This window comes from Pongo pygmaeus, chromosome 3 (genome assembly GCF_028885625.2).
Source record: "Pongo pygmaeus isolate AG05252 chromosome 3, NHGRI_mPonPyg2-v2.0_pri, whole genome shotgun sequence".
NCBI classification, from domain to species: Eukaryota; Metazoa; Chordata; class Mammalia; order Primates; family Hominidae; genus Pongo; species Pongo pygmaeus.
The window spans coordinates 97,236,749-97,259,584 of NC_072376.2; the positions used below are offsets into that span (position 1 = coordinate 97,236,749).

At 36.7% G+C, this 22,836-nt stretch overlaps 1 protein-coding gene across 8 annotated transcripts in view; it reads right to left on the reverse strand.

The window, feature by feature from the left end:
- Positions 1-22,836, reverse strand: part of WDFY3 (WD repeat and FYVE domain containing 3) — a 298,737-nt gene that overhangs the window by 157,756 nt on the left and 118,145 nt on the right. For 6 of the 8 annotated variants that reach the window (XM_063663839.1, XM_063663843.1, XM_063663841.1 and 3 more), the window contains 4 exons: positions 16,637-16,760; positions 11,190-11,243; positions 7,853-7,962; positions 3,604-3,765 (listed from right to left, as the gene is read on the reverse strand). In XM_063663839.1, the coding sequence (XP_063519909.1) occupies positions 3,604-3,765; positions 7,853-7,962; positions 11,190-11,243; positions 16,637-16,760 (450 nt within the window). The remainder of the gene's footprint in view (positions 1-3,603; positions 3,766-7,852; positions 7,963-11,189; positions 11,244-16,636; positions 16,761-22,836) is intronic. The other 2 variants (XM_063663844.1, XM_054484306.2) reach the window with 1 other exon arrangement.

Genomic DNA, 22,836 nt, shown 5'->3' on the forward strand with positions numbered 1-22,836 from the left:
AATGAAATAACTATAACTTATGACATCATTTTATTCTCTTGAAAAGAGCGCTTCATGAAATTTTGGTATTTCAGCATCAGTGGAAAATACCACTCACGCCTGTAATGCTAGCACTTTGGGAGGCCCAAGGTAGGCAGATTACTTGAGTCCAGGAGTTTCAGACCAGCCTGGGCAACATGGTAAAACTCCATCTCTACAAAAAATTAGCTAGGCATGGTGGCAAGCTACTCAGGAGGCTGAAATGAGAGGATCACCTGAGCCCGGGAGGTTGAGGCTGCAGTGAGCTGTGATCATGCCACTGCACTTCAGTCTAGATGACAGAGTGAGAACTTGTCTCTAAAGTGAAAAGAGAAGAGAAGAGAAGAGAAGAGAAGAGAACAGAAGAGAACAGAACAGAACAGAACAGAACAGAAGTGAATCTCAATAGAGAGAGGTAGCTGAAATACCACATTTTATCTGAGAAAACTAGGCCTTCCTTTTCCTATTTCCTTCAAATGCAAAAACTTGCTTAGATATAAAAGCTTTCTAATTCATAGCTGCCAAGTATCAGAAAGGAAAAAAGGTTTAAGAATTCATAAAAACAATAAAATATTTATAAAATCAGTAAATATGGTACCCTTCCCACCAAATGCCTGGAGAAACTGCTGGATACCAAATGTCCATTAATATGTGTAATATGTCATCATCTTTTACCATATGTGAATACAGACAGTTAAATGCAACAAAAAAGTATATTCTCAGAGGGGTGTATTACTGATTATAGCTGTTGTTGGTTCTGACACTGCCTTATGTGATTAGCGAGACAAATGCCAGTTTTCCAATTTGGTACACAGAAAACAAACCCACAAATAATAAAATACTTTTTTACAAATCAAATCACTGTTCTCAAACTGGATGCAAGGATTCCTTGAATTTGTTGACTTATAAGATAACTGGTTCATCTTTACAGGCAGAAGGATTCTTACAAATAATCTAGTATGATCCTTTCATTTTTACAGAACAGAAAACTGTAAAGTCAATTTCTCATTCCTGGCTGGGCATGGTGGCTCACGCCTGTAATCCCAGCACTTTGGGAGGCTGAGGCAGGAGGATCACTTGAGCCCAGGAGTTAGAGACCAACCTGGCCAACATGGTGAAACCTCATCTCTACTAAAAAAAAAAACAAAAAAAACTAGCCAAGCATGGTGGCACAGCTTGTAATCCCAGCTACTTGGGTGGCTGAGGCACGAAAATCGCTTGAACCCAAGATGCAGAGGTTGCAGTGAGCCAAGATCGCGCCACCACACTCCAGCCTGGGAGACAGAGCAAGATTCTCTCCAAAAAAAATTTCTCATTCCTCTTCTGCCTCTACACTAACCACTTGTATTTGTAAGAACTCTGTTACAAAAGTCCAACCAAGCATGGCAGAGCAATAACTGGCCACATCAACAACAACAAAAAAACTGAATGCTTGCATGAAGCATTACCAAATGCTAAAGTCCCAGGAAACCATCTGTCACATAATACAAACGCAGGGATTTCATCTATTTTAAAACATTTAATAAGTTTGTGTCAATTGGTTGCCTAGACACAATGATGAAAACATTAGCCTGGGATGAGGAACTAAAACAAAGAAAGTGATACACTAAAAGCAGCAGTGAACTAGGAGTTGGGAGAGCTAGGTTTTTATCACTGTCACTCGCCTACTACGGATCATAAACCGGAATATTAGTTTCCACAACTGTAAATGAGGAGTTTGATTTAAATTATCTTTTGAGTCCCTTTTGGCCTTAATATTCAATGACTTCAGTAAGCTAAAGTGACTCCCACATGATCAAAAGTCAGCACCTGGTTTTCAAATAGAAATAATTTTTTAAAAAACTTTGCTATGCTTACTTAGGTATTAAAAGTATAAAATGCAGATTCCATTGATTACCTAAGGCATTAGTTCTTTAAAAGGGGTTTATTGAAATGAGGCTGCTATTCTAATCAGCAAAGATTAACCCACTACATTCATCGGCAATATCTTCAAGCAGCTATAATTCCTATGCGATTTACTCCTTCATTTATTCCCATTGCTTTTCTCAGCCAATCTAATTCAGGAATCAGATAGATCTGAGTTCTAATCCTATTCCTGCCATTTGCTTATATAATCATTTTGGGGAAAAACAAAAGCTCTGAAGGTGGGGTTATCTTGCAAATTGAGATGTGAGATGAGAAATGTTAACCACAAGCACAAAAGTATCTAACAGATCAAGTGTTCAATAAATATACTGATTTAGTATTTTACTTGATAATCCCATTCTTTTACTTTCTAAAACTGTCTTGGTCTCACTCTCTCCTGTCCTTTCATCACTAGCAGCTCTACCAAACAGAGTCATCCTTACAGTAAAGAGCCCAGTGACATGAGGTGAGCCTGCAACCATTACTCTATACAGCTCTATCTTTTCTACCCCAATCCACTGTTCTCTCTATTCTCTTCCTACTCTCAGTGGTGGTGATGGTGGCAGTGGCAGTAATCACAGTTACTTCTCCTTCCTATCTACTATGTGCTAAACTTAAAATCGTACCTTTACATATTATGTCATTTAAGCCTCAAAAAACCTTTTATTTAGGTAGATATCATTTTCATTTTATAGGTGCGAAATCTGCATCTTAGATGACTTAGCTTTAGAGAACTAGATCTAAACATGTTGTTGTTTTTAACTGTTGATTGGGTTAAAAAACATGTAAAATTTACCATCTTAACTGTTTTAAGAGTGTGGTACAGTAGTGTTAACTATATGTACACTGTTGTGCAACAGAACTTCATCTTGCAAAACTGAAACTCTACTCCTATAGAAAAATAATTCCCTTTTCTTCTTTCCCTTAGTTCCTAGCCACCAGTATTCTACTTTCTGTTCTACCTGTATGACTACTTTAGATATATCATATAAGTGGAATCACGCAGTATTTGTCTTTTTGTGTCAAATGTTGTTTTTTTAATACTGTATTAGACCAATGGACAGATCATATTCTATATGTTTGTTTGCTTGTTTTGACAATTTTCTGCCAAGAAAGGATATCATACATGATGACTATATTCCTGGGCTAGCTAATAAAGTTCTATCACACATTTGTTAACCCACAATGCTATTAAAAGAACAGTGCTAACAGTGGGAAAGAAGAGCTTTACAGGCAGGGCAGAGGAGGAGGCAGCCACCACCAAAGTAAACTGTCTTTACAAGTGAAATATTTATAGGCTGGGGACTTCCTGTATATAAACAGCAACTAGATAGAATTTTGAGACATTATAAGAAATATTATCCAAATCTTTATATCATTTTCAAGTTTTCCTTGCTTAGTTCATTTTACAGACATTCCGATATATCGAAAGTAATCTCAATGGCTGGATCTGTTCAGAGAAACAAACTTGCTAATGCCTCACTCAAATATTCCTGAAAAGAATATTTCAATATTATTTCTGCAGATTCAACAAATGTGACAATTATATGAGATAAAGTCATACTATCATAAATAAAATGAAATATGAGTTAAAAAATGGAATATGTAAAACATCTATTTAGGAAGTATACCCACTTCCCTTTAAATAGGGTGGAGGTAGGCAAATAGCACCTTTCATACCTGTACAAAAACTTTCTGGAGTAGTCCTCGACGTTCTGCTAGAGGTAGCTCATTCTGTGCACCTCCAACTGCCTCAGGCACATGTGGAAGGTCAAAAAACAGATATAAACATTTAACCAGGGTGGAAGGCACTGACATTGTTGTCATGCAGTCCACGGTTTTCTGGAAAACAAATCAATAAATAAGTGAATAGACAGACACAACTATAATTGGTATAGCCAAATAATTCATGTTAACCCAAAAATTATATATAAAGGTAACTTTTTAAATGCATGTAAGAATTTAAAAATGACTCCAAGTGAAGAAATATACAACTTTGCATCTGAACAATTTTGCTTTAATCAAATAGTGAGATTGAGTTTGTTATATAGTAAATTATCAATTAAATTTAATATTTATTTATTAAAAAGCAGCATGTTTCAGAAGCATAAGCTTTAGAATTTAGAAAAACAGACACTTAATAACTATGAACTTCAGCAGACTGCTTAATTCTCCTGAGATTCACTTTCCTTTCTTATAAAAATAGATAGAATGATACACCCTTCTCATGGCTAACATGAGAGTTATGTAAGATAATACATACAAAGATACATTAAGCACTAAATTGTATATTCATTGTTGCTTTACTATTATTTTTATCTTTATTCTTACTGTAGATTTTTGAGGCTGGAAAGACACTTGAGTGATAAAGCCATCACTGACACAAATACATCTCTATATTATTTTCAAAGATATCCAGTGGAGAAACTCTAGACCTTCTTACAATACGTATTTCAACATTGTTAAGTATGATATAATATTTATCAAAATTTTCCATGGTGCAGTTTGGAACAAAAAGTTTAACTGCACTAGAGATCAACAGACTGGTATAATCTGTTGATTAGTTAGTTTACTTTCTCATAAAACATTTATTGTGTCCAGGGAATGTCAGGCTGTGTGCTGGGAGCTCGGCATGCAAAGACGAAGCATCTCTGTCCTTCAAAAGACCACAGTCGACTGGAATTACTAGAGTCCTAAGTAACTATGACTTAATCTCTTAAGATTTCAGTCTAACAATGGTAGTATATACAGGCTAATATAAAAGGGATTGACTAACACTGCCAGGAATGGCATTAAAAAGCATAAGGAATTACAATAAAAAGGGAAAGATTACCTGGAAGATACATAGGAGGTTAGGCCATATGGTACAGTATTTTTGAAGAAACACGGATTCCAAAAATGCTGACTCCTGAAGAGCCACAATAATAATGGCTAACCTTGAATTACTGTTTACTGTATAAGAGGCATAAGGCTAATAAGCACTTTACATACATCATCTCACCTATTCCTTAAGTCAACCCCATGACTTCATTTGTAAAATGATCCTTATTTCACAAATGAAGCAACTGAGGTTCATCACTTACATACCCTGCTTTAGGTCAGACAGCTGGCTAAGTGGCCTACAAAGTGTGTATGCTCAATGACTTATGAAAATAGTCTCACATTTTATTTTCTTGGCAGTGATGATCTGGTGAAGTGTTACAAACAAAAAGTAAAAGAGCTAGATTTCAGAAAATTAGCTGGTGGTAATACAGATCATAAATTAAATATAGAGAGCCAGAAGGAAAGGGTAATTGGGAAACTAACCCTCCAAACCACATGAGAGATGGGGCCGGAACTAATGCAGTAGCAGGGTGATGAAGAGAAAGCTTCAAGACTATCCCTGGCAAGATGTGGCCCCTTTCTACATACCCAACATACCATTTCTTGTCTCAAATACTCTAAACCTTTTGTTCTATTCATCTACGATTATTTCTTAACACTTATGTTACCATACATTTAATGTTCAGTTTAAACATCTGCTATGTCTCAAAGTTTACTGAACTCCTCATCTTTCCTTCTACCCTCACTTCCAAAAGGTTTAACTCTCACATTTCTATTTTCTATAGCATTATATATGCCCCATTATTAAATATTATGGTATTATCTTTTTCTGCTTCATCTCTTACATCTATGCATTGAGTCAGGACCATGTTTTGGTCATCTCTGTGTATCGCTGCTACCAGCAGAAAATGGCACTCAAAAAAGGTAGCTCCAAACATAACACTGAATTTGCTTTTTAAATGTATCTATTTCCAGATAGATTATTACTAGGTTTAGCTGGCCACTAAGCAAAGTGGTATGATGTTTCATTTTCATTTATTGTAGATACATTTAAAGTATAACTTGGCATCTAAACTTGTAATTTTTTAAGTGATTAGGTTTTTATAGAAAATATGAATAAAGGTAGAAAACTGTATTAAAAGTTAATATTATGTATATTAAATATCAATAGTAAATATTTAAATTATATAAAGTTTTAATAGTAAATAAAGATATGCTATTCTAAACCAAATTTTGGTATAGTAACATACATACATTTATAGCTACCATCAACAGCAAACAGAATTGAGATTTTGTTATTCATCCAGTAGAGTCAGATACATGAAAACAATGGTCTACTCTGGGACCATTTGAAGACTACTTAGAATAACCAACCCTCTCCATGTGCCTGAGACTGTGCAGTATCCTGAGATGCAGGCCTTCCTATCCTAAAACCTGGAAAATCCCAGGAACACCAGGACAGGTTGGTTACACTAATTCCCTGAGTTAAAAAAAAAAAAAAAAAAAAAGAGGGCCAGGCACGGTGGCTCACGCCTGTAATCCCAGCACTTTGGGAGGCCAAGGCAGGTGGATCACCTGAGGTCAGGAGTTCGGGACCAGCCTGGCCAACATGGTGAAACCCCGTCTCTACCAAAAATACAAAAATTAGCTGGGTGTGGTGGCGCACGCCTGTAATCCCAGCTACTCGGGAGGTTGAGGCAAGAGAATCGCTTGAATCTGGGAGGCGGAGGTTGCAGTGAGCCGAGGTCGCACCATTGCACTCCACTCCAGGCTGGGTGACAGAGCAAGACTCCACCTCAAAAAAAGAAAGAAAAAAAGAGAGAAAAAACACAGCAAACAAATAAAAAGAAAATAGATCATTCCAAGGAGAAAATTCTAAGAGATAATTACTTTGGGTTACTGACAGGTTTCAGGATATGGTTACTAAGACATATGCACTGTATCTGCTGTAGCCAGTCACATGGTACAATTATGTTACAGTTAAGTAGGTCCATTATTACATTATGAGAGTGTTTGAAAGTCCACTGTAACTTAGACAACAGACATTCCCAAGATTGGTACTGACTTTGGTAGGTAATTATACTCTGGATTTTAGAAGGCTCAATTAATCTCTTTCATCCCCAAAACATCAAAGGCCAAAAATCAGGTATCCAAATAGCTCATTAATGAGCACATGCAACATATTTCATGACAGATAATTACAGCTGATTTGGAGGAAATAAAAAGCAATCTCCAGAATAAATCAAATAAGAAAATATGTATTATCCTAAAAATGTCAATGTTTCCTTACTTCCCATAAAAATTTAAAACTATTTTCCATGTCATTTGTTCTTTATTAGCTGAGTGACCTTAGATAAAGAGTGATTTTTTTATTTTTCCTGAGCCAGATTTTTTTATCTTTCCTTAGCCACCCTAACATCGGTGACAAAAGTGCTGGGCTGGGCCTGATGGACCCAGAGCTCCTGAGCTACTTGCCACCAGCCAGAAATAGTCCATCTGTTTGCCCAGAATGCTCTACAAATGGTATCATTAAAGAAATTTTTTTTTTACAGACAGGGTCTTACTCTGTCACCCAGGCTGGAGTGGTGCGATTATGGCTCACTGCAGCCTCAACCTCCCAGGCTCAAGCAATCCTCTTGCCTTAGCCTCTGAACAGCTGGGACTTCAGGTGCAGGCCACCATGCTCAGTTATTTATTTATTTATTTTTTAAAGAGATTGGGGTCTCTCTATATTGCCCAGACTGGTCTCGAATTTCCGGGCTCAAGCAATCTTCCCACCTTGACCTCTCAAAGTGCTGCAATTACAGGTGTGAGCCACTGAGCCCAGCCACAAATGGTTATGTCGTATGTGTGTTACAACATATCGAGATGGAAAACACTGCTCTAAGCCATGCGTTCGTTTCCTTATGAGTAAAATGCATCGAACATCAAACACCTTGCAGAGATGTTATGAGAAGCATGAAATAATGTTTTAAAAGATTTAGAAGAATACAAGTGATTATCATAGTATCTCATTTGGATATAATGATGAATTTAATAATAAAATCACAAGAGAGGCTATAAAATAAAGACGCTGAGTTATCAAACATGAAAACTAAGAACTTACCTGACCAGAGGAAGCTAACAAATTAATTGTCGTCAGAAGCATCCAGCCTCTACTGGCTTCTTCACTCTGATTGATCTCCAGGAACTGAACTATGGCCCGACTTGCAGCCTCTATAAAACCAAAGGGAAAGCCATTAAGTGGGGGAAAAGTCATATATAAAGAGGTTCTTCTTTAAAACCTACCAAGGAAATGAAAATTTACTAAGCACATAATTATATCAGCACTATTACATATGGAAAAACTTTAAAAATAGCAATGTTTTAATGGTATTCATAAACCTTTATATCATTAATACAGAAATGTAAAAGCCAACCTATATATTTCAGGGAAAGTTATGACAGGGGCTCATCAAAAAGTCATGGAAGAGGTGAAATTTGAGCTAAAACTGCCTGGAAAACATGTACATGTTTGTCCAGGAAGTGGGAGCGATTAAGGGTGCAGAGAAAATAAGAGCACAGCAATAAAACAAGAGTGGCTAGAGGAATGAGCCTGACACATACAGATCAAGACAAAGAACTGTGATAACACTTTCTTAACATTATAGAAGAGCACTGTTGAGAAGTGCAGTCTAATACCAACAGTAGTGACTTTAAAAAATAGAGATGCCTAATTATGAAGGAGGGTTAGCTACTGGCTGTATTTGATTTTCTGGGCAAGAGGGAGCAAATGTAGTTTCTTGAACAAAGGAGATGATGAAAGGATTATACTAAGACTATTAATCTAGTAGTAATGTGTATGACAGACTGGAAGGCTAAGGAGAATGGTGAGAGGGAAATAAAATTAAGAGGTTTCCTAGGTAATACACCGAGGAATAACTTGAGCAGCTGACAGTAGGAAGAGAGAAACGTGAAATACATAAGACAGCCAATCACAGAACTGCAGACTTGGAAGAATCTTCAAAAGTAAACTTAGTTGATTATATTTCTTATTAGAGAGAAGAGTAAATGTGGAAGTCTCTAAATATGTACCTAATTTCATCAGCATGATTTGCCAATTTTTATAGTAACATATGATAGGAGTTAAAATTGTCAGAAAAGAAGTCCAATTTGGCAGGGCATGGTGGCTCACACCTGTAATCCCAGGACTTTGGGAGGCCAAGGCGGGCAGATCACCTGAGGTCAGGAGTTCGAGACCAGCCTGGCCAACATGGAGAAACCCCATCTCTACTAAAAATACAAAAATCAGGCAGGTGTGGTGTCATGAGCCTGTAATCCCAGCTACTTGGGAGGCTGAGGCAGGAGAATTACTTGTACCCAGGAGGTGGAGGTTGCTGTGAGCCAAGATCACGCCACTGCACTCCAGCCTGGGCAACAGAGTGAGACTCTGTCTCAAAAAAAAAAAAAAAAAAAAAAAAGGAAGTAAGTCTAATTTGTTCACTAGGAACTAACTGGGTAAAAACCAACATATACTTGGCTGGGTGCGGTGGCTCATGCCACCAAGGTCAGGAGATCGAGGCCATCTTGGCTACTAACACAGTGAAACCCCGTCTCTACTAAAAATACAAAAAATTAGCCGAGTGTGGTGGTAGGCACCTGTAGTCCCAGCTACTTGGGAGACTGAGGTAGGAGAATTACTTGAACCCAGAGGTGGAGGGTGCAGTGGGCCGAGATCACACCACTGCACTCCAGCCTAGGCAACAGAGCAAGACTCCGTCTCAAAAACAAAACAAAACAAAAAACTAATGTATACTTAACACACTTCATAAAGAAGTAGAAAGTAGAAAATAAGATTTAGGTTATCTTAGATGTATTTTTTCTTCAATTTAACATAAAATAAAAGTGTTCTATTAGATAAATGAATACAAGACTTACACGTGATTCTGGGCTGGGCAAAGTTTCATCTTTGTAAACTTCCATTTGAGGGAACATTTTAGCACGAAAATTTTAAAAATAGATTCTTTTTACTGAGTCTTAACTATATATCAAGCATTGTGTTAAGTACTTGTGAGTTTAACTCATTTAATCTTTACAAGAACCCTGTGAGTTATTTTCTACTAATATATCCCTTACAACAGTATAAGTTGAGAAATGCAGAAGATAAGTAATTTGCCTACAATCACATAGCTAGTCAGTGAAAGAGATCTGGATAGGGCTGAGGTTGAATGATACAGGGAGATTCCAAACTCCATCGACAAAACAAACTATCTTTACATAACAAATATATTTTACTATTTTGTAAAGAATAGCATAACTGTATCACTGTAAAAAAATAACTTTTATTTTCACCTACCAATTTCAATATGTGTCATTAAGAATATTTCAAAGGCATCTCCCACTTTTTATTTTATTATTTTTCTGAGACAAGGTCTCACTCTATTGTCCAGGCTGGAGTGCACGATCACGGCTTACTGCAGCCTCAATCTCCTCAACTCAAGCAATCCTCCCGCCTCAGTCCCCCATGTAGCTGGGACTAACAGTATGCACCACCATGCCTGGCTAATAAAAACAAAATTTTTTTGTAGAGACAGAGTATCCCTGTGTTGCCCAGGCTGGTCTCAAACTCCCAAAGTCAAGTGATCCTCCTGTCTTGGTTTCCCAAAGTACTGGGATTACTTGTACCTGGGTGTGAGCTACTGTGCCCAGCCTCACATTTTATTTTAAATGAGGTAAGCAGCTCATTTTAAAAGTATATAGCATTTAGTGCTATCTTAAAAAATTATATATACTAGCAAGGAATTTTAAATAAAACCTCCATAAATCAAATGGTTTCTTAAAACTTTGGGGAAAAAATGCCCACTACTAGTCAGAAACATACTGGATGTTTTAATTTCAATAATATTTAACAAATTCAAATATAAACGATGATTTAACTCAAGTTTTTAAGAGCTAATGAAATAATATATTAATATTAACCTATCTTTAGAGTTGTCAATCATTTGATTCAAGCTTTATCTTTCACACTGCATTTCAATACATACAGTTAGAATGAAAAACACAGAAATCAAGTTAATAAAGCCCAGGATTACATTAAATAAGTAAAGAATGCAGACAATCTTAAATGCAATTTCTCAGCCTACACTGAGAGAAAACAAACGAATTCAATTAGCATTCAGAACAACCAGAATGCAAAACATGTTAATAAGTGAAATACAAGTTTTCCTTTGCAAAGTCCATTTAAAGCGTATGCCATTTTCAAATGTATGCTTCATGATGATGGTGAGTCACATTAATGGTATTATTATACTTATTTAATTAATGAAGACACAAAGCCCTAAACACCCTTGCGCCCTCCAAAAAAAAAATTCCACAAGTTAGTCAGAAAAACAATATTAGAACTCACAGCTTCCGTGCTTCTTTTCATTTGACAATACATAACCACATCTTGGGAATGAAATTACCTGAAGGTGTTGTGGCTTTGAAATCCTTGGGGGACAGCAGGGCACACTGTTTTTCTGTTTAAAAAAAAAGGCTGGGTTGTCTAAGTATGGATTCACTAAATTCCACTAATCCCACCACAAGAGTACTGGGGTCAACATCATCCAGCCTCTCCATTGCTGGATTGCTGCCCATATTGGGGATTGTACTACTAGGGTTTAACAGTGGCACCTAGCAGGTAGAAAAACATTAATAATAAACTAAAGATACTACTTTATGCAGGTAGGAATTTTCTGCTTTGCTGATATAAATTGACCATGTGCCCTTAAAACTTAAGCAGAATTAGAACTGGCTGAACTAACTAGAAGAGATGGGGAAACATCTTAAGATACACCCTCTATACAATCTGGTCACAACATTATGTTTTTTGACAAATTAACTGAGTCACTACTTACTTCCAGCAAAAGCCACATGGAGGCAAAGGACCAAGAAAGAATTAAGGGAGACAAGGAGACTGTGACTTGACCTAAACGTATAACAAATCATCCATGTATCCATTTTGCAACTTGATATTCCCTAAAAGGTTTCCATTTTCACAAACTTCAGATAGATGTAAACAACAGAACTGCACATAAGCTTGTTTCCTACTGAGATATCTACAGCCCATATCTCAAGTAATCTGATAAAAAAGGCTGTATCTGTGGGTGCTGATTAGGTAACACCCAAAATAACAAGTCTTCCATAGCAAATTCAGAGGGGTACTGGAAAAATAATCTTGTTCTGGTGAACAACGAACACAGCCAACCTTCAAAGGAATAATAAAAGGTTCACTTCACCTGTTTTTTTGTAGAAAAAGTGTGTGAATGTAAATTAAGACAAAATTCTTTTCAGTGATAACCTCCTATAAAATAAAAGGTTATACGAGCTATCTAAAGTAGTCTAACTTACAGAAGAAGAAAGCAGAATGGTGGTTGGTGGCCAGGGGCTGAGGGGAGGGGGAAATGAGGAGTTGCTGTTCAATGGGTATAGTTTCAGGCATGTAAGACACAAAAAGTTCTAGAGATCTGCTGTACAGCATGGTATGTATAGTTAATAGTCTGTACTGCACACTTAAAAACTGGTTAAGAGGGTAGATCCCATATTAAGTGTTTTTTTAAGCACAATAAAAATAAGTAAATAAAAAATAAAGATGAAATATTAAGAGCTGGATGATTTAGGATATACTTAGGCCCTGAAAAATCTAGAACTTTTTACTAGAAAAATCAATAGGTCACAAAGTCTCCATGAATGTATTTTTGATAACAACACTGACCAAAAGAACCTTCCAATGTTCTAAACTAAAAATGAAAGAAAAAAAACAAGGATTCCCATAGCCAGGGTAAGGCTGACTGAGGAGACACTCCAGAATTATGTTCTTCTCTCCTAAAAATCAGGAAGGCTGGCCCTTCTAACTCTACTCCGATTCTCAAAGCATTTAAAAAAAAAAAAAAAGGCAGAGAAATCCTATGTCCAAAATCAGTAAAAATTTAGGTGCTAGTAATACACGGGTGAACACAACAGACAATAAAATTAAATAAGTAAATAAACAAAATACTTTCAGATGATAACAAAGCTATAAAGGTTAACATACAATGTGACTGAATAGATACTAATGGGTGTGGAGACAGAGGATAGAAGACCTATTTGAGATAGGGTACTTAGGAAAGATCTTTCATGAGGAAGTAACACACAAACTAAATTGAATATCATAGGATTCAAAGGTTAATGAATTTCACAAGCTTAAAACTAAAAATTATGTGAAATTACACAATATGAAAAAAATGCATCTTAAAAAATCCCTAGTTAGTAAGATGTCATCAATGAGGAAAAGTGGATGAAGGGCACATGATCCTAGCTACTATTTCTGTAATTTCCTAAGAGTCTACGATTATTTTAAACTTAAAAGTTAAAAAAAATACTTGTGTAATTCTTATTGTAATTAACAATGAGACATCTTCTACTCAATTTAAGACATCTTTCTTTACATCTAAAAAATTGCCCTGTGGATGTAAAATCATAAAGGGAGTTAGGAAAACAAATCTGCAGTGTAGCAAAATGTCTTTCTACAAACATGCAGATTAGGTATTTAAAAAGACAGTAACAGAGGCAAGTATAAATAAGTTTTAGGAATTTTTTCCTAATCTAGTATGTCATTCAAGAAAGAATGGGGATACCTAATTTCATCAGCGTGGGTATTTCCTTACAGTACTGTGAAAATGGATGAATACATCCATTAAAATGCATGTAAAAGGATTTTTAAAAGGTATAAACTTTTAAAAACAAGAACAGAATAAGTGAAAGCAATGAAATTTTGGATATTAAAATAGCAGAGAGATTCACGGTTACTGATTAGCAAACCCTAGAATCTTGAAGTAATTCAGGAAAAGTGGAAAAGCAACCAAACTACCAAAGAACCCCTGAGAGGCTCAGGAATTGGTGGCACAACGCACCTTTGGAAGCAGAAGTAAATAAGGAACTACACAGAGAAGGACTGGTGGAAAATATGTTCAAGAGCAGTTAGACCCAAGGTCCCTACTACTATGTGGGCATAGTAGTAGTCCCTGGGCTTCTATACCAGGAGTTTGTTTGTTCACTGAAAAGAGTAAGAGAGGGAGTACGGATTGAGGGGCACAAGGCACCATGTGGACGTACAAAGGTAAAATAAAAGCTTATATACTAAACCTTGAGGGTCCCCAAACCTTTCCCCTACTTTGCTTCCAAAATGCTGAGTCAGGCATATATCTTCCAAGCAGAGACTGGACAATTCTCTGAGCACCTGCTTAGTTTAGGAAAAAGATCACCAAAAAAACAGCCTAGCAAGATCATCTTATGTTGCAGCCCACAGCTGCAAGCTTCACACACAATTAAAAAGCTTTTTAATGCTCCATTCTTATGTAAGAGCAGATGGTCAAGGGTGAGAGACATGTACGGACATTCTCTAACATAAAAGACAAAGACAAAAACAGATTGATAAAAAAACCTTTTTATTAAACCTGAAAGAAATAGATTATTTATGGAAACAAAAATCTGAAAGAAAAAAAAGAAACCGCCAGCGCAGTGGCTCACGCCTGTAATCCCAGCACTTTGGGAGGCTGAGGCGGGCGGATCATGAGGTCAGGAGATCGAGACCATCCTGGCTAACACGGTGAAACCCCGTCTTTACTTAAAAAAAAAAAAAAAAAAAAAAATTAGCCAGGCATGGTGGCACGTGCCTGTAGTCCCAGCTACCCAGGAGGCTGAGGCAGGAGAATCGATTGAACCCAGGAGGTGGAGGTTGCAGTGAGCTGAGATCACGCCACTGCACTTCAGCCTGTGGGCCAGAGTGAGACTCCGTCTCAAAAAAAAAAAAAAACCCCAGAAAGATGAGAAGAAAATGCAGCCCCAAAATAATAGAAACCAGTAAGAAAATGAAACACTTAGAAATGAAAAATATTTTTTAAAATGAGAAAAATATAAGGTCACAAATGAAAAAAAAACTCTATAGAAGAGATAGATGATAAAATTGAGGAGTTCTCTTAGCAAGTAGTCAAAACACAAAGATAGAAAATGAGAAGAAAGATAAGAAAATGAGAGGAACAGTCTAAGAGGTCATCTAACTAGAAGGAGAAAACAAAGGAGGATATTATTAAACAATTCATGAAACTTTGCCCAAATTAAAGGATATGAATAACCAGACTGAAAGAGTTCAATGAGTACCCAGCACACGTATAAAAATAGGTCTACCACAAGGCATGTTATTATGAAATTTTAGAAATGCACGGACAAAGAGAGGATCCTAAAAGCTTCTAGAAAAAAAAAAAATAGGTCACAGAGGAAAAAAAAAATCAAGAATCTACGTAGCTTTCGATTTCTCAATAACAATGTAAGAGCCTAAATTATAAAAGAAAATTTTTAAAATTCTGAGACAAAATGATTTCCCACATAGAACCTGATACTTACTTAAAGGAAGACTGATAATAATGCAAGCGGCAAGATTTTCCAAAATGACCCTGAGTGCTCATCCTGGGCTGCATGGAAGGACAGAGCTAAGACACCCACCACTGACCATCTCAACCCATGGTCAACTTTCCCAAGCAATTGGTAGCTTCTAATCTCTGCTAAGAGGACCTCCTGGATTACACAGCTAGCATTCTCAAACAACTCCTATAAATATCTAACAAGTATTCAAACGCAGTTTAAATGTCTCTTTACTAACAAGATTACTCTTGAGCTTGTCCTTTAGGAATGGAGAACAATGGGGGATGGAGAGGAAGAGACGAAGTATCTCTCCATTTAAACGTAAACCACAGCTGCGTATTCAGCACATCTCCCCAGCACATGTATCTGTGAGATCACGAGAGTCGTAGACACGTGTCTTCTTGTCTCTTATTGACCCTTGGTTTTGTATTAAATACATTTCCTTTTCTATAATAATCATGCTGTATGATGTAGTGGAATTTGTTCTAAGTCCTGGCAGCTGAAAGGTTGTCAGGCTAAAGGTATCACTTTACTTACTGAAAAAAAAAAGAACCCATTTTTTACAGCAATAGTCAAAAAATGTTTAACTCACGGTATGTCTAAAACAAGCAGAACAAAACCCTGATAACTCCCCAGTATCCTTTTTTATAAAGCTGCTGGAAAATATGCTTTACCAAAATCAGGAATTTAAGGGATTCAGGAAACAGAACCCACCCAAAAAAAATGAAAAGGCATCCCAGGACAATGTGAATAGTGATGTTAAAATGGCAGCTGTGCACTGGCCTAGACAGCAACTACTACAGATGACACAGAGAACCCTAAGTAGCTTATGGTCTACTGGGAAGATCAAGACACATGCACAATGACCACCCAGGAGGTTGAGAAGAAAAACAGTAGTTCAGAACAGAAAAAAATTTTCTTTACCTAAAGAAATCAAAAAGCATTTCATCAAGGAAGCATGACTTAATCATGCTGACATTTAGACATATTGAAATGAGGAAAGATTCTCCTTCCTCAGTGAAGCATTCTAAGTAAATGATTAAAATAAGAGTATAAACATGTTTGAAGACTACAGACAGCTGGATTTAGTTGAACTACAGAAAAGAAAACAAGCAATAGAAGCAGGGTATGCTAAAAAAAAAAAAAAAAAAAAAAAAGAAGACCAGATGATAGCTTTGCCTTAAGTTTCATGCTGAGGAATTTGTATTTTGTTCAAAGAGAAACAGAGAGTATTTTAAAGGGTTAGGGTGGAAGTGGTAGTGGTCCAGACAGAGTAGCCTTGAGCAGAACTACTCGAGAGTTGAAGATGCTGAAATCAGGAAAAGAATGTGACTCTAAGAAAGGGAAAGGGAATGGGTCAATGAACTCAATGTGCTGAGAACAAGGTCTGTTTTCCATTTAATTTTAATGGGACTTTTACAGAACTGCCTGTTCATTCAAACAAATCAGTTTTTGCTGGCTACTGTAAAAATACCTGTGGATTTGTTTGATGCTCTCCTTCGAATTTCTGTCACCATTAGTCGTGAGACTTGTGTTGTGAACTGCAGAAGATCAGAAAATTTTTCTGTCATTGTATTTGGCGGAGCATTTCCAAAAACCTGTAGATAAGAAAAGACATTGTTAATGAAGCACTGACAAATTTTTCTTTTTATTTTGTGAATTTTGAAGTGTGGTATGACTTGAAAATCAAGTCCAGAAAAGTCTACCTACGCAGTTACTTTGAGTCTTAATATGTTGAAAATACAACTCTTTCAATAAATCACGTCTAGCCACATTTCCTTTTACATATAAATTTGTTGAAGAAATGATTAAATTAATGAAATCTAAGACCCATAGACATTATTGATAAAATTTGAATCAATCTCACGAAAAACATTAGAAATTATAACATGTTTCTTTTTCCTTTTTTTGAGATGGAGTCTCACTCTGTTGCCTAGGCTGGAGTGCAGTGGCATGATTTTGGCTCACTGCAACCTCTGCCTCCTGGGTTCAAGCTATTCTCCTGCCTCAGCCTGCCAAGCAGCTGGGACTACAGGCGCATGCCATCACGCCTGGCTAATTTTTGTATTTTTAGTAGAGATGGGGTTTCACCGTGTTGGCCTGGCTAGTCTTGAACTCCTGACCTCTGGTGATCCACCTGCCTCAGCCTCCCAAAGTGCTGGGATTACAGGCGTGAGCCACCACATCCAGCCAACATTTTTCTGAGGAAAGCTAATTTGAGAATTTAGAGAAAAGTTATAAAGGATCTTTGATGGAGTAAAGGCACACTGGATGGTGAAAAGCAGCTCTACTGCTAAATCCCAGGCTGACCTCAGAATTCACTAAATGCATTTCATGTCTCAGAATTTCTTCAATCTAATCACAATAATTTACAAAACAAGGCTGTTACCAGAAAAACTAGAAAAAAGAAAATAAATGGGAGGGTCATGAAATAAAATTGTTTTTACACAAATTTTAAAATAAATGAGCTTTAGAATAAATAATTCTTATTTTTAATTTTACTTATCTGTTTTTTTTTTTTTTTTTTTTGAGAACTGGGTCTTGTTATATTGCCCAGACAGGTCTTGACCTCCCGGGCTCAAGCTATCCTCCTGCCTCTGCCTCCCTAAGTGCTGGAATTACAGGTGTGAGCCACTACATCCTGCCTACAATAAATAATTTTTAAAAATAAACGGGTATGAGTTCAGCAAGGAGAATTTGAGAAAATGAAACCTGGACAGACCATCACAAGAAAAGAAATGGTATTTTAATGGGTATATAACTAGATATATCCTGAGGTATTATTTTAGAGAATATTCTTTATAGCTGAAAGGAAATTCTCTATATTCTAAGGCTATTACAGTATCTCTCCCTTTTAACACTCATTACACAGTATTTTATATTATTATTACCTATTGAAATGTCACTACAAAAGGAGAAAACATAATTTACTCATCTTCATATTCTCCCAAGCCAGCACTTTGCCTTTTATAGTAATGCTCCCTAAATATGGTTGTTTATTTATATGCTGACTGCCCTCACAATCAAATTCTAGAGAACATTCAGGGAGCACTGAAGGAGAACATGAGAACATAAACTAAAATTAAGAAGGAAAACAAAACAAACAAGCAAATAAAAGACCCAGCTAGGGAGATGGACTGGAAAAGAAAACTAAATAAAAATCTAAGACCAGAAAAACCTCTATATTTTCCATGTATTGGTTACAAATTTTGGCTCAAAGATACAGAAGAGAAAACCTGATCAATCACATCATTCACAATACCCTCAGCATGAAAAAATACATATATTTAAGGAAGTACTTCTATTCCTCATATTACACTAGTCCCCCCCTTATCTGTGAGAGGTAAGTTCTAAGACCCCACTGGATGCCTGAAACCACGCATAGTACCAAACCCCGTAAACACTGTATTTTTTACTATAATACGTACCTGTGATAAAGTTTAAGTAATAAATTAGGCACAGTAAGAGACTGGCAACAATAGCTAATAATAAAGTAAAAAAATTGTAATAATATACTATTTGCAATTTCACAAATACAAGATTCCTTCTTATTATAGATCTCAAAAACCTCAGCACACAGTTTTTGGTCTTTCCTTATAAAGTCAAGAACTTTTATCTTTTCACTTAAAGGAAGGACTTCTCTCTGGCATACCCAAGTGGCCAACCTCATAACTTTTGCACTTTGGGGCCATTATTAAGGAAAATAGAGTTTCTTGAAAACAAGTAGATTGATATCAGGATAACAGGTCTCATAACTGAGGCTGCTACTAAGTGACTATTGGGCAGGTGGCCCATGCATCATGGATACAGTGGACAAAGGAATAATTCACATCCCGGGAGGGATGGAGCTGAATGGTGTCAGATTTCAAACTTATGAATTGTTTGTTTCTGTAATTTTCCACTTAATATTTTCAGACCACAGATGACCAAAACCATGAAAAGCAAAACCATGAATAAGGAGGGACTACTGCATAATATAAACAATTCCTTCCAAAGATCCCAATAAAAGGATATAACAAACAATGTAATATCCTTCTAATAGAAAATGTGTTTCTTACATGTTTCTTATAACCTCCCTCAAATTAAGTTGAAAATGCTAAAACAATAAATAAATTCTACAAGGGTATCGTTTTTTCCAGACACCTAGTCTGTTCAATAATTTGACAAATGATTAATTTGTAATAATCTCAAAATCTCAAAAAATAAACTGTACTTTTCAATACTTCCTCAACACATTTTTTTCCTGAGATTTTGATAAATGTTGTGTGCTTAGAATTAATCTATATTACTTGTTAAATAATCTATGTTACCTGTTAAATAAACGCCCCCCCTCTTTTTTTTTTTTTTTTTTTGAGATAGGGTCTTACTCTGTCATTCAGGCTGGAGTGCAGTGGCGCAATCATGGTTCACTGCTATCTCAACCTCTCAAGCTCAGGTGATCCTCCCACCTCAGCCTCCTGAGTAGCTATGACTACAGGTGCCCGCCACCACACTCAGCTGATTTTTGTATTTTTTGTAGAGATAGGAATTTCGCCATGTTGTACAGGCTGGTCTTGAACTCCTGGGCTCAAGTGATCTGCCCATGATGGCCTCCCAAAGTGCTGGGAATACAGGCATGAGCCGCTGTGCCCGGCCAGAAACCTCTATTCTTTAACAAACTGAAGATTGATAAAAATTGAGAAACCTAATAATGACACATCTTTGAATAGCCATTCCACCTGTGCTCAGAGATGAGTACACAGCCTTTCGTTATTGTTGCTGAGACAGAGTTTTTGCTCTTGTTGCCCAGGCTGGAGTGGTGCAATGGCACAATCTCGGCTCACTGCAACCTCTGCCTCCTGGGTTCAAGTGATTCTCCTGCCTCAGCTTCCTGAGTAGCTGGGATTACAGGCACCCACCACCACACCTGGCTAATTTTTTTTGTATTTTTAGTAGAGATGCGGTTTCACCATGTTGGCCAGGCTGGTCTCGAACTCCTGGCCTCAGGTGATCTGCTCATCTCGGCCTTCCAAAGTGCTGGGATTACAGGCATGAGCCAACTCTCCCGGCTGAGTACATGGTTTTTTAATGGAGGTGTTTATAATATTCCTATTACTCAGGGTGTATCAATGTATATTTTGCTCCTAAGAATTAGTATGAGGTATTTTATTGCTAATAGTTATTAGGACAACTAAACAGAACCAATAGCTCATTTCTTGAACAGTTGTTAAGGATATAATTATTCAAACAGTCTTCATGCTGGGTAAATAATATGCTGTTGAAAATGCCAGTAACTTTTTACACAAATCCTGATGTTTACTGCTTTATTTCCTCTAAGAAATGTTCTGACAAGATAAATAAAACTGGCTTGAATTTACCAACCCAAATCAGTACTACAGAAAAAGACTATGTCATATTTGCTAATCTGAAATGAACAAGCATTGCTTCTTAAATAAGGTTTATTCACTCACAAATATTTATTGACTTCCTAGTATATATACCAGGCAATGTTCGAAGGGTACGGAATACAAAGGTAAATAAAACAAATATGATTCCTGTGCTCATGAAACACAGGACATTTTAGCACAGAAGACCAATGGTAAATAAGTTGATTTTAAAATTAAAATTATTTAAAGATAGTATTATGAAGAAAGTAAAACAGGGTAGCTGAAAGAGAATGCCTGGGGTGGGAAGAAGGTTGTCAGGAAAGGTCTCTCTGAAGAAGCGACACTGGTGCCAAAGGATGACACTGACTAATGAGGAAAAGTTACAATCCAAAGAGACAGAGAAACAGGGTTGCAGGCATTGAGATCAGAGCTGTGCAAAGACCTCAAAGTGAGATTGATTCTGGGGTGTAGAGGAATGAAAATGAGGCTGATAAAGCTGGGGCATTTTGTATAAGAGGAAAAATGGTACAAGATAAGGTCGGAGGGATAGAGGAACTAAAGCATGAATCTGACATTGTAGATAATACTGAATGGATAAGGTAGCAAACAAAATAGTGTAGTTTTTGTGATTGATTTCAACAATTAAGCCTAAAAATATTACGTATGTGTTCACTACTTTCAACAAGTAGTGGTATTTCTTGAAACTATACAATGCTTCCATCATTTACATAAATGTTTGCCAAAGAGGATGCAGCATGAAGCTGGGTGTCAGAAGGTGTAGATTCTACTTCTCACTCTCAGCGAGTACTGACTACTTGTCAAATCTTTCCAGTTCTAGGCCAGGTATGGTGGCTCATGCCTTTAATCCCAGCACTTTGGAAGGGTGAGGTGGGTAGATCACCTGAGTTCAGGAGTTGAGACCAGCCTGGCCAACATGGTGAAACCCCATGTCTACTAAAAATATAACAATTAGCTTAGCTGAGTGTGGTGGCACATGCCTATAGTCCCAGCCACTTGGGAGGCTGAGGCATGAGAATAGCTTGAACCTGGGAGGCTGAGGTTGCAGTGAGCCAAGATGGTACCACGGCACTCCAGTCTGAGCAACAACAGAGCCAGACTTGGTCTCAAACAAACAATGACAAAAAATTTCTGGTTCTGTAGAGGAAGAAAGTTGGGCAAGAGAACTGGTAACACATTCAACTCAAAAGGGCTGATTCTAGAATAGATATGTGAAGTTCATAACAGATTAAAAAAAAAACTGTACTGAGGAACAAAAATGCCTTCTTGCAAATTCACTAGAAATAACAACAATTACCATATAATACCCATTTAAAATCTGCATAGCACTATTCAAGAACTTGGTGTCATTTAAGTCTCATAAAATCCTACAGAATAGGTTCTACTAGTAGCCTCATTTTACAGTTAAGAAAATTAAGAGTTAGAGAAGTTAACTTACAACAGGAGGTAATACAGACAATTTAAAACTACATCTATCTGATTCCAAGCCACGCTCTTAATCGCTCAGTACTATATTTTTCTCAAACTGTGCATGAACCCTATCACTGTAACTTTGCATAGTGTTCATCTTTAGAGAAAAATAGCATGGTTTGACTTATTTTTAAAATAATCATTTTTAATATCCACCTAAATAGATTTCAGAAGATTTCCTGGCACCTCTTCAACCAAATATTTTTGGCACTCAGGGAAAACAAATTAATGGTGTTATCTAATGGCATTCATAAAGGCTCAATATAAACTTGTTACTGAATAGTGCTATTCAATAAAAATATATTAAATATGACTAATAAAAGAGAGGTTGGAATGTTTACAAAGTTTTTAAAAATGGAGGCTTTTGTTTCCTAAATACGTGTTATATCTAAAATTAAGTCAGACTATGGACCATCACTAGTCCTAAAATAATTTGCTATAAATAACAATGTTAAAAAATTAACAATGAAGATGTAACTGCATTATTTCATATGGTAAATCAGTTAAGATTTCTTATCAATTAATATAAATGATTAGGGAAATATTTATCTTATGCTCTTTTTGTTTTTAAGAAGGACCATCAGATGAGAGTCTGAGAAGAACAGAATGCCTAACTCAGCCCCGTCCTCTCCTTTTGGGCTTTGCCTGCCTCATGAGAATGTGCATTCTCATCTGCTCTGGCTGTGGCTTGCCACTGTCCAGTTCTGCCAGTGACTGGGTAAGTAAACATGACTATTTCAGGGCTGAATTTAGCAAGTCCTTTGTTGCACAGACCCAAGCCACATTCTCCAGTATCAACTGTATTGGTATTATGTAATAA